Genomic DNA, 15,592 nt, shown 5'->3' on the forward strand with positions numbered 1-15,592 from the left:
CCTAAGGTGGTCCAAACCACCTTAGGCTGTCTTCGGGACCATGGTGCCTGGTCACTGCAGTCCTGAACCAAACAGCAAGTGATTGGGGATTTTGCCCCATCTCCTCAAGCTGATGTCTAAGGCTAATGGGAAATACAGCTTAGTAACATGTGGAAGGGAGCATGCTCCCCATCCCTGAATTAAATAATCAATCAATGGATGAAAGGAAGCAAACTTAAAATTCTGTGAGTTGTCCATGGACTTTCAGTAGGATAAGGCATTAAGAAAAGAAGGGGGGGGGATCAGAGAAGGGGGTATGTGTTACCTAAGCTGTCAAGCACAGGAAAGGTTTTGTGTATCTGAACAAGAGGTGACAGACTTATTTTTGTACTGCTTTACTGAGTAAACTCTGAATGAATTTAACATGATGGCCCCTATAATGCCTGCAGTGAGTCTTTTCCCTTATGTCAAGAAATGTTTTAAATCAAGCTAAGTGCAAACCATTGAGAGGCCTTCAGAGTTCTTTATACCGTAAGTAGGTTTGTATAATAACAATCAAGTACAGAAGGGGAATGTTTGAGAATTCCTAACCCCAAGGAATAACTTGTTTGCTTTGCAATCACTATGTAAGTTCAAAAGATAGAAAAACTTGTTGAATCAGCTATAAGAGAAAGGTTTGATGCCACTTTTTAAAAAGCTTTCTTCCTAAAAACTAGTTAATGACTACCTGAACTGTAATTTGGGCTTGTATTGAATGATAGTACAAGACTGTGTGTGTATGCGTTGTGTGCTTTCAAGTTAGTTCCAATTTATGGTGATCCTAATATGACCATAGCATGGGAGTATCTTCGTAAGATTTGTTCAGGGGGGGGGAGCGTTACCCTTGTGTTCCCCTGAGGTTGAGATATGATATATCAAAGGTCACCCAATGGTTTCCTTAGGCGAGCGGGGTTCAAACACTGGTCTCCAGAGACATCATCTAACAAATCACTACACCACATTGGTTGTCCAGTGCAAGATTATCATATTTCAAATGCCAGAGAATGTAAAGTGAACTAGCTCTTCTGTTTGCAATATTCCAACAGGGCTGCCTGTAACACCACAACAAAAACAACAAGACCAATACAAAAATGAATTTTAAACACACACACACACAACCATAGGTGTAGTTCTAATAAATCCATGTAATCAATATAGTGGGGTTTTTTTTAGCCTTTTAAATAATCATAAAGCAAGCATTTTTAAATGGTTTAACATAGAACTCTTCTATGTTGGCACTAATGACAGTTTGGAACAGTGGAAAGGAATCACCAGTGTCCCCCATAATGTATAGAGAGTTCATGTTCTTAAAAGTATATGTGATTGCCTATACATGTTTAGAATGATCCACATGTGTGTGCACAGAAAGGATTCTAGATCACGGCCATTTGCCAAGATTTGGAAAAAGAAAGGCAACTCAGAGAAGAACCCTACCTTCTCACATAGTTGTTAGGCTGGGGAGACCTTGCCAAATGGGAAGATTGATCCATAATTCCATCATCTTCTGAAGTACCTATCATACTGCAAATCAATGGTGAACATTAGGCTGAACTGATTTGATCTGACGCAGCAGTAATCCTTATGTCCTTGTATTTCTCTTGGTGAAAGCATGTTTCTGGCTTCTTTGTGCTCCTAATGTATTGATGGATAAAAGCTACTTTATTCCTTCTGCCAAATTATTTCTTCTTCTAAGCCATTAATCTGTCCCATCCTACTTAAAAATCAAAGCATTAGCTTGGCAATAGAGATGTTTACACTCTTTCTTTTTTCTTTTTCAAAAATCAATCTAATAAAAAGCAGCTTCATAGGCAGATATAATTCTATCAGTAGCAGGCTTTCCTAATAATCTGAGGGGAGTGTTAAAAGAGCTTGATGGCCAGGTTTATGAATGGCAAGGAGTATTAGCTAATGGGTGACCAGCAGAGATGTGTATCAGATTTGGCCAAATCCAGAATTAAATCAGGATGTTTTATTATGGAGATTCTGAAGCTCTGCAAAGATAACACAGGATTCCTTCTGAAAAGACCAGAAGCAAAGGTTATCTGTTACCACTGGGTGTGTTTTGATATTTTGGAGGCTGCAGAAAGGTAGACAGTTGCTTTCAGATAATTGTTATTTGTCTTTCATTTCCTTCCCATATATGGAAAAAGACATGGTGGGAGAGGTGGAAGAGCTGGTGGACTGCCAGGCAATAATAATAACATAGAAGAGATGATGATGATGATGATGATGATGATGATGATGATGATGGTTTACTGGGTATCTACACTCTCTCTCTCTGTGGAGTGGTTTGAGATTTAAGATTATCTTTAGTCCCATGAGTAATGTTAAAATGCAAATTTAATGAAATATTGTGAAATTACATGTTACTTATTAACAAGTGCACAAAAGACTAGCAAGTATAAGTGGGGGTAAATTAACCCATATTCTCTGAATGACTGATTACATTAATTAATGACTGATTACATTGAGAATGAGAGGTAGTTTATATGTTGAAACTGATAAATATGGTCAGAAACAGAACTGCTGAACCTTGGACATTACACTCACTCTATTTAGAGAAATGGAATTCAGTATGCACTGGAATGGAAGAGTTCAAGAAGCAAAATAGTTGTTATATATTCTCTTGGATAAATTATAAAACAGTGTGAGCAAAACTAATTCATGTGTTAAAAATCCCTTCGTTATGAATTTATTCTATTCTGATATTGTAACACAAATCATTTGATAGATGCAAAAATGTAAAATTATTATTATTATTATTATTATTATTTTGCTTTATTTATATAGTGCTGTAGATTTGCATGGGGTTATAATCTTTCTATCTGATACTAATAAAAGTAATAATTATGGTGGTGGTGGTGATGATGATGATTTGTTGGGAGTGCTTTCTGCTTCTTTTGCTATTTCTGTATAAGGTGAGATCAGTAACATGTTGAAAAGTGTTGTGTCAGAGGACCCTTTTCTGACTGGCTTTATTACTTTAGTCCTGTTTATTTTATCTTATTTCTTTCTAGACTCTTCTTTTTCTTTTCGATTCCATCCATCCATATAAATCTTTTTCTAGATGTTTCTTATAGTCTCAATGTTTTGTTTTTTTATTTTCTCTTGGAGCATGTTATACAAGCAATGTCATTTTCTTCCCTTCACTCATTTTCAATTTAGTTCTATAGGTTTTATTTTGAATCAAGTTTTGTGTCTCTTCCCATTCCAAACTCAACTGTGATGAAGCTTAGCAGAAAATACCTCTCATTCTGTAATGTGGAAAGGGTGACCAGATGTCCTCCTTTTCCAGAACATGTCCTACATTTCAACCTTATATCCAATGGCATCACTAGGGCTGGTGTCACCTGGTATAGTAATTCATGGTGTCATCCCCCCCCTCCGATTGATTTCCTCCCATTGACCTCACCATACAGAATCCTTAGTAATGTTACTCATAAATTGTAATTCATATGTAATACTGAATGTAATGGTTTATACCTTTAAATTACAATATCGCATGTACATGTGTTTACACAAACATAGTTCCATGTGGTAAAAATGAATATTTGGTAAAATGTGATGTTTTTAAAGAAACTTTAAAAAGAATAAAAAATTAATTTTAAAATATTTTGAAATTAACATTTTGAAATTAAAAAAAATTCCTGGGGCCTCTCCTTTCTCCTTCTATGATCCTCACCCGACTCACGCCATCTCTTCAGCATTTTAAAGAAATGCCACAGCTCATTTCTGCTAAATCACAGATGTTTGAGGAACAGTGGCCTCACTCCTCCTTAGGGTGTCACCTGGTGTGGACTGCACCCCCCGCAACCCCCTAGTGACACCACTGCTTATGTCCATGAGGAATTTCAAAATGTCCTCCATTTTGAGCATGACTAAGAAGCATGAATTTACATTTAGATTAGTATTTTTAGCTTTTATTTGGAAATGTCTTACATTTTTCTTGAGTGTCCTGAATTTTGCAGTGCCTTGTCCTCCTTTGTGGTTATGACATCTGGTCACCCTGAATGTGGAGGTTAAGAATACAACTCATGTAGGATGTCTAATACTGTGTGTATATACAGCCTCAGAGATTACTAAACTGCCTGCTCATTTTCCCATCGTAATAATCCTGAAAGTTCAATATTTATGCTTAAATGGAGTGCTGGTGCTAAATCTGCTAATTTCTACTGTTATTCACACGTTGGGAGTCCAGTTAACCAGCTGATGATGAGAGGCCTGCCAAACAATAACAGGTTATCTGACAAATGGCAAAGAACCTTCAATCCTTCATTTAAAGAGAGAGTGGTGGGGAACCACACCTGTTTATACTGGTATCCCTTGTCTTGTATGTAGAACAGAAAACAGTTTGCTCACACATCTTTGTGCTATTTCCTTCCTGTGATCTTTTCTTCAGCCACCCAATGGAAGTTTTTGTTTCTCTTCCTGTCTTCAACAAACCATCCTCTGCACACTCTTGGTCGTGAGGGATGACTGTTAAACATTCAGTGGGTACCAAAAATGAAGATCACATCAGAAAAGGAAAAGATAGGATTCCCACTCTTTCCCTCCCTCCATAAAGCCAAATCAAAAGCCCAAACTGAAGAAAGCACTGTTCTCTCACTGGCCAACACATCAGCCTTTGCTTTTTCTGCAATTTGGAGGAATACTGGATTTAGACATTCAATCCTAAAATCCTATAGCAGAGAAAGACAATTTTAGAACCTGACACAGGGACTTTATTCATTGGAAGTACATCTTCTTCAGCTGAATATCTCTTAAATCACTATGCCTTCAGTGAAATTCTATCTTCTGTAAAACAGAGCATATGACTGCTGTGTTTTTAATCAAATTGTGCATCTAATTCATGGTTGGTATGACTGGTGCTGCATCCCATTTAATTTTAAATATAAAGAATTTCAAAGTATGAAATTTGCACAACAATCTTAAACATGCACTTCTGATAGGAAAATACAAATTCTTCACTACTTATTAATTAACCTTTGTGAATGTCATGTAAAGGAGGCACATCTACCTATATTCTTTATTTTATTATGTTTTTATTTTTCAGCTACACAATTAATTCTGATCCTTGAAACATAGTTAATAACTTCAGTTCGTGGTTCATATGGTTCAAAGTCAGGCTGTAGTTCACAAGAATCCCCCCCCCCCCCCCCCCCGTGGACAGACACACATTTTGCATTCACACAAAAGCAGACTGTGTTTGGCCCACAAGTTAATTTTTATTTTGCAGTTCTCTCTATGAACTTCTGAAGAAGTTCTGCCTGGAAAGCAGCATATATTTTTCTTTTTTAAAAAGGAAAGTATGGCTTAAAGCACCATCTAGTGTTCCTCTCAGAAACATGAGAGACCAGTTGGAAAAAATAAGAAATGACTCACTTTGCAAGTAGCAGTTGCTAAACAAGAAACAGCTACAGATTCTGTAGCTTCACTGCCAAAATAATGCCGTTTGACACCACTTTAACTGCCATGGCTCAATGCTATAGAATTCTTGGATTTGTATTTTTATGAGATGTTTAGCCTTCTCTGACAGAGAGCTCTAGTGGCACAACAAACTACAAATCCTAGGATTCTGTAGCACTGAGCCATGACAGTTAAAGTAGTATTAAATTGCATTATTTCTGCAGTGCAGATGCAGCTTTGGTTGCACATTTGGTACAAAGGAATCTGCTAATTACCAAGCCTTTCAAAAAGTCTACATTTTATTTTGCTGCTTTGCTGAAATGACCTAAGCAAATACAAATATAGGCTAGTATTTTATACCAGCTATTTAGCTTAAAAAGAAAAAGCGAAGAGAAATATAAAAAAACAGAGTAACAATAACAATACAAATAATGAAGTACAGAGGTGTGTTTTCACTGCAATTTCATAGTTATTCCACTCAAATAATTAATTATCCATTAACTATTTTTGAAACCTCTAAGTGTTATAGTTGTCCTAGTTACACATTCCTCAACGATGACTCTGGAGACCAGGGTTCGAACCCGCACTCATCCACTGAAATCCACTGGGTGACCTTTGCCAAGTCACACTCTTTCAGCCTCAGAGAAGACAAGGCAAATTGCCTCTGAAAAAAATATTGTCAAAAAAACCTGGTGATAGGTTCACCTTAGGGTCACCATTAGTCAGAAATGACTTGGTCACTCAGCAATGACAACTACAACTCATATGGAGATCTTGTACACATAGAAAAGGCTCCCATCTTCAGAACTTTCCCCACACAATCAAAGTGAATGATGGAGGGGATGATGCTAGCATGTTCCTCTCTTTACATGCTTTTTAAACCCCTTACTGAATGTCTCAATAGGGTTATTGTATTGAATCATTGCTTATTTTCTGGCCTAGACCCAAATGAAATGTACCCATCTGGTTCTACAGCAAGTTTGTAAAGAGCAATCTGACATCACCTGATTGTGACACATCAACCTCTCTACATCCCTTCAGACAGTGAGCTTGTTCCCACTAGGGGATACACCGCGTTCTGAATCGATTTCAATAGGCAGCGTGCCCATTAGGATTCGGTTTAAATCTAGAACAGTTCTAGACCAACCCGGAATCGTTCCCACTAGAAATCGAATCCAGAAGCGGGTTAAAATTCAAATCCGCGTTTTCCTCATTTAACGCGTGTTAAAAAAACACTAGGGTCCTACCTAGTGTTTTTCCCTTGATTCGCTTTAGGAACCGGATTATTTAGATGGGAACGATATCGTTTCAATCGGGCTAGAAGGATGGGAGGAGCTGACTGCGATGGGGGCTGTCCTTGGGGGAGTTGCCCTTTCTGTCCCGTTCCGTCGATACCTCCGCCATCTTTTGTCCCTTCTCTGCTACAGCGTTGCAAAAAAGGTAAGGACATTTTATTAATTTTTTATTTTTTATTTTCTGCCGAAGGCGCTCAATCCCTGATTCGTTCAAGCGCCTGGTTCCCCTGTTTTTTAAGCGCCTGTCGCTTCCGTGATTTTAGCGCTTGTAATTTAAGCGCCTGGCTCCCCTTGTAATTTAAGCGCCTGGCTCCCCTTGTAATTTAAGCGCCTGGCTCCCCTTGTAATTTAAGCGCCTGGCTCCCCTTGTAATTTAAGCGCCTGTTGCGCTTGTTTGCTTATATATCTTGTGCTGAGTTATGTCTTTATTAAACAATGCTATGCTTCCTTGAAAGAATATGCTTTTCTTAATTTTGGTACTGGTTTTAAAGTAATGACTTTCTCCGCTTCACTTTTCCAGTTCTATTCAATAGGAGACGTTTGAGGGGGGGGGGATGCTTTAGCTGTTATTTCCAAGCTAGCCGTTAGGGAGAGCTACACAGCAAATTCGATGTGGAAAGCGGGGGATGGGTATCTGTTTTCATCATCCTTGGTCCATGCCTGCCTGGCATAACAAATGCCTGAAAAGGGGTACTTGTTGTTGCCATGGCGACACAGTACAGCACTGCTTCAAAGGTGAGAATGTAGCACCTTTGCTGCCCTGGACCCTCCCCCATTTCCTCTTACATCTAGAGCGCCATTTTTGAAGCCACCTTTGAGGTGAAGACTACTAGTGCTTGCTCTGGCTCTTGGTCCTTTTTTTTTTTTTTTGGTTTCCAAAAAATAAATTTAGCTATGGAAGACAGCACCAAAATAGGTGGTAGGGGCGCAAGCTGGAAACCAGATGAGACTAGGTGTTTGATTGCTATTTGGGGAGAAGAGACAGTACAAATGCAACTCAGCAAAAACCACAGGAACATCTGTGTGTATGACAAAATTGCGTCTCAACTACGTAAACATGGATTTAATCGTTCCGCGGGAGAGTGTAGGACGAAGGCTAAGGCACTGAAACGCGGTTATAAGAAAGCTGTGCAGTTGTCCAAGACGAGTGGAATGGGAGCTATTGATTTTCCATTTTTCAGTGAACTCCAGGACGTCTTTGCTGGAGACGCGAGCATTGAGGCAAAAAGAGCGGCGGGCGGAAATGCTCTAAGGTTTGAGAAACAGACCGACACTCCGGAGATGCCGCCTGACACGCGCGTTCTTAGCTCAACACCTAATGCTTCTTCTGAGGATCTATTCACTCATGGTAATATTATTGCAACAACCTATGTTGTGCTGTACTTTTTGTTTTTCGCTTTATCATTACATGTTCAACACCTTAACATTTTCCTTACTTTATATTTTTCCCTTCCCTTTCATCCCGCAGAAGCGGTTCAAGAACACTTTGTTTTAAACTTGACTTCAGTACAGGAAGAAGACGAAGACATGACTCAAATTGGGTCTGAGGAAGAAGATGTTGGTCAAACTGGGGAGTCTGTCATGGAACAGCACATTACCTTGGATGGGGAGCAAGATGGTACTGAGTTTCCAAACCTTCAGCCTGTTCAACCGAGCGGTTAGTCCATACCATCTGTTTCCTAACCCCTCTCATGTGCACTCTGGGAAATGCCCTGTGAGGTCTGGCTGAACCAGGGCATGTTTCCTTTTCGGGGGGGGGGGGCAGCCTCATCATGCAACAATAACAACAGCAGCAGAGGCAACATGTAGAGAGATGTTGTTGCCCCTTTGTTGAGACTTACTTCCTCAAGTACTACTATTATTACAATTATTATTGTTACTGGGGTCCAGGCTTTCATTCCCAAGTGGACCATACAAAAAGCCACTGGTTGTTCTTTTGCAAGCCACAAGTGCACTTGAGGAAGTAGACTCTCTCTCTCTCTCTCTCTCTCTCTCTCTCTCTCTCTCTCTCTCTCTCTCTGATTCCCATCAGATGGAAGGAGGAAGCAGGATCAAGGAGCTTTAACAACAGGCGTTGCCTCCACCTCAAGGCCCATCCCCCACACCCAACCAGGGCATGGTCCCTTTTGGGGGCGGATGGGCCAGCCTCATCCTCTGATCTCAGGAGGGCAGCCTGCATGTGGCGTGGGGCAGGTAAGGGAGAGGTATAGAGAGAGTAGGCAAGATACAGCTAAAGAGGGAGAGAGAAAAAAACCACAGGCACACCTAGACTTCTATCTACTTCCTCAGATGCATTTGGATGCAATAATAATAATAATAGCAACATGTAGAGAGAACTTGCAGCACCTTTTTGACTCAGTGAAAGAAATCTATGGAAGGCATTAGCTTTCCAAGCCAGCCTACCTCTTCAGATGCATTTACATGCAACAATAACAACAGCAGCAGAGGCAACATGTAGAGAGATGTTGTTGCCCCTTTGTTGAGACTTACTTCCTCAAGTACTACTATTATTACAATTATTATTGTTACTGGGGTCCAGGCTTTCATTCCCAAGTGGACCATACAAAAAGCCACTGGTTGTTCTTTTGCAAGCCACAAGTGCACTTGAGGAAGTAGACTCTCTCTCTCTCTCTCTCTCTCTCTCTCTCTCTCTCTCTCTCTCTCTCTCTCTCTCTGATTCCCATCAGATGGAAGGAGGAAGCAGGATCAAGGAGCTTTAACAACAGGCGTTGCCTCCACCTCAAGGCCCATCCCCCACACCCAACCAGGGCATGGTCCCTTTTGGGGGCGGATGGGCCAGCCTCATCCTCTGATCTCAGGAGGGCAGCCTGCATGTGGCGTGGGGCAGGTAAGGGAGAGGTATAGAGAGAGTAGGCAAGATACAGCTAAAGAGGGAGAGAGAAAAAAACCACAGGCACACCTAGACTTCTATCTACTTCCTCAGATGCATTTGGATGCAATAATAATAATAATAGCAACATGTAGAGAGAACTTGCAGCACCTTTTTGACTCAGTGAAAGAAATCTATGGAAGGCATTAGCTTTCCAAGCCAGCCTACCTCTTCAGATGCATTTACATGCAACAATAACAACAGCAGCAGAGGCAACATGTAGAGAGATGTTGTTGCCCCTTTGTTGAGACTTACTTCCTCAAGTACTACTATTATTACAATTATTATTGTTACTGGGGTCCAGGCTTTCATTCCCAAGTGGACCATACAAAAAGCCACTGGTTGTTCTTTTGCAAGCCACAAGTGCACTTGAGGAAGTAGACTCTCTCTCTCTCTCTCTCTCTCTCTCTCTCTCTCTCTCTCTCTGATTCCCATCAGATGGAAGGAGGAAGCAGGATCAAGGAGCTTTAACAACAGGCGTTGCCTCCACCTCAAGGCCCATCCCCCACACCCAACCAGGGCATGGTCCCTTTTGGGGGCGGATGGGCCAGCCTCATCCTCTGATCTCAGGAGGGCAGCCTGCATGTGGCGTGGGGCAGGTAAGGGAGAGGTATAGAGAGAGTAGGCAAGATACAGCTAAAGAGGGAGAGAGAAAAAAACCACAGGCACACCTAGACTTCTATCTACTTCCTCAGATGCATTTGGATGCAATAATAATAATAATAGCAACATGTAGAGAGAACTTGCAGCACCTTTTTGACTCACTGAAAGAAAGAAATGGAAGGCATTAGCGTTTCAAGCCAGCCTACCTCTTCAGATGTATTTACATGCAGCAACAACAACAGCAGCAGAGGCAACATGTAGAGAGATGTTGTTGCCCCTTTGTTGAGACTAACTAATTGAATGAAACAAATTGGAAGCATGAGTTTTCCTAGATGTCGGGATTCCTAGCAGTTTCCTCAGATGCATTTACATCCAATAATAATAATATAAATATTAATAACATTAATAAGTGGTGAGATCTTGCAGCACTGAAAGAAAGACATTGGAGCATGACCTTTCCTATACTTAAGTCTGCTTCCTCGAGTACTACTATTATTACAATTATTATTATTATTACTGTTATTATCATTTATCCATCTGTACCAGCAACAAGTATCTGCTGTACTATTCCCTGATCTCCTCATCGTTTCATGATTTATTACATGTCTGTGCCACCTTTCCGCCCTCCAGAAAATGACCCAAGGCAGTATAGTATTTATGGTTGAATCACCTTTAACTTCCATTACAGTTCTAAAGAGTTCTAAAGAGTTCTAAACAGCTGTTGTCACAAAAAAACTCCAAATCCCAGCAATCCACTTCATGGAGACAAGGGCAGTTAAAGTAGCATGTTAATGGATTATTTCTTTAGTGCTGATGTGAACAGGGTACTTCCTCTCATGCTGTTCTCATCACATAGGATCATGTATTTAAAGTAAAGGCAGCCACTCTGTTCATGCTCAGAGACACTGTTTGTAGTCTGAGACGCTCAGAGGGGGGCAACAATGGAGCTTCTTTAGGATTAGGTTATGAAACATGAATGTGTTTTATGTTTTGACTCAAGTTGCTTCCATAGATGCCATTACATATATATATAGAAATATATATTAACATACCACAATCCAACATACATCTAGTCCTCGGCCTTTTGGATAAGGGAGATTCAACCTTTAGTTTTTTTTTTAATTATAAGTCGCCACTTTTTCATTGATATTTCCTTTTAAAGCCTTCCTTCTCCCTTTCCTACCTTTTCCTTCCTTCCTTCCTTCCTTCCTTCCTTCCTTCCTTCCTTCCTTCCTTCTTTCTTTATTTCTTTCTTTTCTCTTCATTCCTTCCTTTAGTTCTCCCTACCCTCCTTTTTCCATCCTTTTTCCTCCTCCTCCTCCTCCTCTCCCTGACAGAGACATTTTTTGTCAAAGTGAATGAAATAGGGGCAATCATGTTTCTGGGTGGGAGAACAGCCCTCTCCCCTCCCCCTTCTCTCTCTCTCTCTCTCTCTCTCTCTCTCTCTGAGTCCGCTCCAAAGGAAGGAGGAAGCAGGAGCAAGGAGCTTGAACAACAGGCATTGCCTCCACCTCAAGGCCCATCCCCCACACCCAACCCAAAATACCCTGTGAGCTCTGGCTGAACCAGGGCATGGTCCCTTTTGGGGAGGGATGGGCCTGCATCATCCTCTGATCTCAGGAGGGCAGCCTGCATGTGGAGGGGGGCAGGTAAGGGAGAGGAATAGAGAGAGTAGGCAAAATACAGCTCCACCTCAAGGCCCATCCCCCCACCAGCTCATGTGCACTCTGGGATCAAAAAGGCTATGTTATCCTATGTACTGGGGGGGAAAGCAATCCTCATCAATCTTCCACTTGTGGTGTGTGCCTAGGACCCTTTGCCCATCCACCCTCCAGGCAAGCAAGGGAAGCTTTCTTTTTTTGTATAAGCTTTCTTTCTTAGTTTGTTCTCATGTGCACTCTGTGACATGTGGGATTTTTTGAATTTCATAAAAAAATTTTTGTAAATATTACAGATCTCTGGATAACATTTCGATTTTCAACCACCTATTATTCAAGTTTGGTAACATTACCCCTGTACTTAAATAAATTGCATTAATATCATTTAATCTAAAATTTTTGATTATACATTAATTTTTTAAATATTACATAACTCTTTACAAAATTTCATTATCTTTCAATGGTATTTAATTATTTCGTTAAGGAATTAAATTTTCTTTACATATTTCGAATTGCTAAAATTGTTAAAAAATTTATGGAAAACTTTATAATATATCTGGTTCAGATATATTATACATATGGAGTTACATTACTTCACTAGGCAAACAATTTGAACTAATGACAAGTACTTATTATTTGCAAAATGTTTCAAAAAATTTGAAATTAAAAAAAAATTCAATTTTTTTAAAAATTTCAAAAAAAATTTAAAATTTTTTAAAAATTTCAAATTTTTTAAAAATTTCCAAAATTTTTTTAAAAATTTTTAAAAATTTTAAAATTTATAGTACTCTTGTTTAAATTTAATTTCAGAAACCTATTCTGCACGGCAGAAAGCATCATTGACCCCTGCTGAGAGGATTGCTCTTATTAAAAGGAAACACGACAAATCGAATTATGAATTGTTGGGCCGTGAGATGATGGAATCATCCAGAAAAAATATGGACAGTCTGCTGAATAACAGTAACGAGCATTTTAGGGAAGAAATGCAATGGAAAAAGCTATATCTGGAGGAAACTAGGTCCAATTTCAAGGAACTAATTGGTGTTTTAAAGGATTTCACCAATACCTATAAAGAGGATTGTGCAAGGAGAGAATCAAAGCCGGTCAGGGTTGTTAGGCGTGTTAAGAAAAAGGGAGGGGATAGTGGTTCAAGTAAAGACAAACCGCCTTCTCCAATGGATTCTGTGGATTCTTCACAGTGTTCACAGGAGCAATCTAGCAACCCCGGTCCAAGCAATGACTTGCAAATATCTCGAAAATTCCGGGCTCCAAGGGTTATTAAGAAGCCGGTTCCTTTTTCACCATGATTTATTATAAATGTTTTGGAATTTAAATCTCATTTTCAAAAAAAATTACAAAGCTTGGGTATTAGAAGTTAGCGGTAGTAGCACAATTAACTTTATATAACTGACATATGTAATGTCTTTGTTTAGTAGTAATGTTTGTCCTCTCTTGCATTCACAAATGATGAACTCATGAAAAATGAGCTGTAGAAATAGATCTTTTTTCCTTTTTCTTGCTATAGTTTTAAACATGTACTTCTGTAACATTTATTGCAATAAAAGTAAGAAAAGATTTTAAATTTACACAGTCTCTAAGTTATTAAATGACACCTTAATTGAAACAGGAACAATTCTAACAACATCTGTGTAAACAACATTTTATTTTTTTAGTATTATTACTATTGTTATAAGTATCAGTACCAATCCCACATTATGAGGAACAGTACAATTACACAGCGCTGTACATGACAGGTCTTTATTTAGAATGTACAATGCCATCAGGCTTACAAACGACAAAAATATATCCTGGTAACTTCTTTTCTCCCAGTACACGCATACTAAGGAACTTGTAGTTTAATTACATTGACACAATACATTATTCAGAATTCAATCAACACTAATCATTGTGCTCTACCACATAAACATTGCATTGTATTGGTCAACGATGGGGACAGTGTGCTTGAATAGACAAAGTTCCCAAAAGAACAGTGATTGACGCATTTCAAGGTAATGTGCTCCTCCCAAAGTGGTATGCTACAGTGCATAGTACCGGGAAAGTACACAAACCTTGCAGTATAGGCAAGGTTTGTTACCTATGGTATCCTGAGATGGGCACAGTTCTCAAAGACAAAGATTACATAAACTCAGTGTTTGAACCATCATTGCTTTTTTAGGCATTAGCTTGAAGCAGCAGTGCATTTCTAGGCATTAGCTAACCATAACGGTTGCACACATTCTAAGTGAGCCTCCCAAAGTGCTATAATACAGTGCAAAGTACAGGAAAAGTACACCAACCTCGCAGTCTAGGCAAGGTATGTTACCAATGGTATCCTGAGATGGGCACACGTTGCTTAGGCAAAGTTACCAAAAGGACATTGCTTGAAGCAGCAGTGCATTTCTAGGCATTAGCTAACCATAACGGTTGCACACATTCTAAGTGAGCCTCCCAAAGTGCTATAATACATTGCAAAGTACAGGAAAAGTACACCAACCTCGCAGTCTAGGCAAGGTATGTTACCAATGGTATCCTGAGATGGGCACACTTTGCTTAGGCAAAGTTACCAAAAGGACACTGCTTGAAGCAGCAGTGCATTTCTAGGCATTAGCTAACCATAACGGTTGCACACATTCTAAGTGAGCCTCCCAAAGTGCTATAATACAGTGCAAAGTACAGGAAAAGTACACCAACCTCGCAGTCTAGGCAAGGTATGTTACCAATGGTATCCTGAGATGGGCACACTTTGCTTAGGCAAAGTTACCAAAAGGACACTGCTTGAAGCAGCAGTGCATTTCTAGGCATTAGCTAACCATAACGGTTGCACACATTCTAAGTGAGCCTCCCAAAGTGCTATAATACAGTGCAAAGTACAGGAAAAGTACACCAACCTCGCAGTCTAGGCAAGGTATGTTACCAATGGTATCCTGAGATGGGAACAGTTTGCTAAGAAAAAAAACACCAAACAATCTAACGGGTGTGACTATAACATAACTTTAAACAAGTTATGTTAATACATGGTATGTTACCTGTGGTATCCTGAGATGGGAACAGTTTGCTAAGAAAAATCTACCAAACAATCAAACTAGGCAAACTATAACATAACTAAAAACAAGTTATGTTAGTACAGGGTATGTTACCAGAGGTATCCTGAGATGGGAACAGTTTGCTAAGAAAAAACTACCAAACAATCAAACTGGTCAAACTATAACATAACCAACGTCAAGGTACTATCTAATATAATGCAACATTTCCAAAAACCAGATTTAAATATAAAAAAACTAAGTTGCCAGATTGGCAAGAGTGTGAGCAGCAAACCAGGTCTTCATCTGCTCCATCTCTTCTATAAATTTTTGCACTGCAAACAGAAGAACACATAGCAAGATGTAAAATCTACAAGTCACCGCACTTTTAATGTTTAAAAGTACAGATCATAAAACTACAACTTACAAGAATCAGGTGCTGGCATCTTCCCCATTTTATCTTCCATATCCTGCATCATCCGCTCCAAGACCTGGACTCTTTGTTCCATTGACATTTCTGTAGGAATAATGAAATATATAGCTAACTAAATGTGGATGGCATTAAATACCTTACAATAATAATCATTGCCGAATGATACTCACGGCTCACTCCAGGAACACCCATCCTGTTTTCCAGGACTGAAATTCTTCTATCCAAATCTAAAAGAAGCACAAAATGTTATTGTGCAGACTTTATTTATT

At 39.5% G+C, this 15,592-nt stretch overlaps 1 protein-coding gene across 2 annotated transcripts; it reads left to right on the forward strand.

Moving 5' to 3' along the window:
- Nucleotides 1-6,680: 6,680 nt before the first annotated feature.
- LOC149318218 (uncharacterized) lies at nt 6,681-13,292 on the forward strand. 2 transcript variants are annotated; one of them, XM_089507752.1, is made up of 4 exons: nt 6,681-6,864; nt 7,901-8,067; nt 8,188-8,376; nt 12,681-13,292. In XM_089507752.1, the coding sequence occupies exons 2-4, from the start codon at nt 8,001-8,003 to the stop codon at nt 13,175-13,177; spliced, it is 753 nt and encodes a 250-aa protein (XP_089363878.1). In that variant the 5' UTR covers nt 6,681-6,864; nt 7,901-8,000; the 3' UTR covers nt 13,178-13,292. The 2 variants fall into 2 exon arrangements, with proteins under 2 accessions (XP_089363878.1, XP_089363877.1); XM_089507751.1 differs by lacking the exon at nt 6,681-6,864 and having other exon boundaries at nt 7,345-8,067.
- Nucleotides 13,293-15,592: the final 2,300 nt, after the last annotated feature.

The sequence above is a fragment of the Sceloporus occidentalis genome, unplaced genomic scaffold, assembly GCF_023333645.1.
Source record: "Sceloporus occidentalis isolate IW3139 unplaced genomic scaffold, rSceOcc1.0.p SCAF_2, whole genome shotgun sequence".
Taxonomy (NCBI): domain Eukaryota; kingdom Metazoa; phylum Chordata; class Lepidosauria; order Squamata; family Phrynosomatidae; genus Sceloporus; species Sceloporus occidentalis.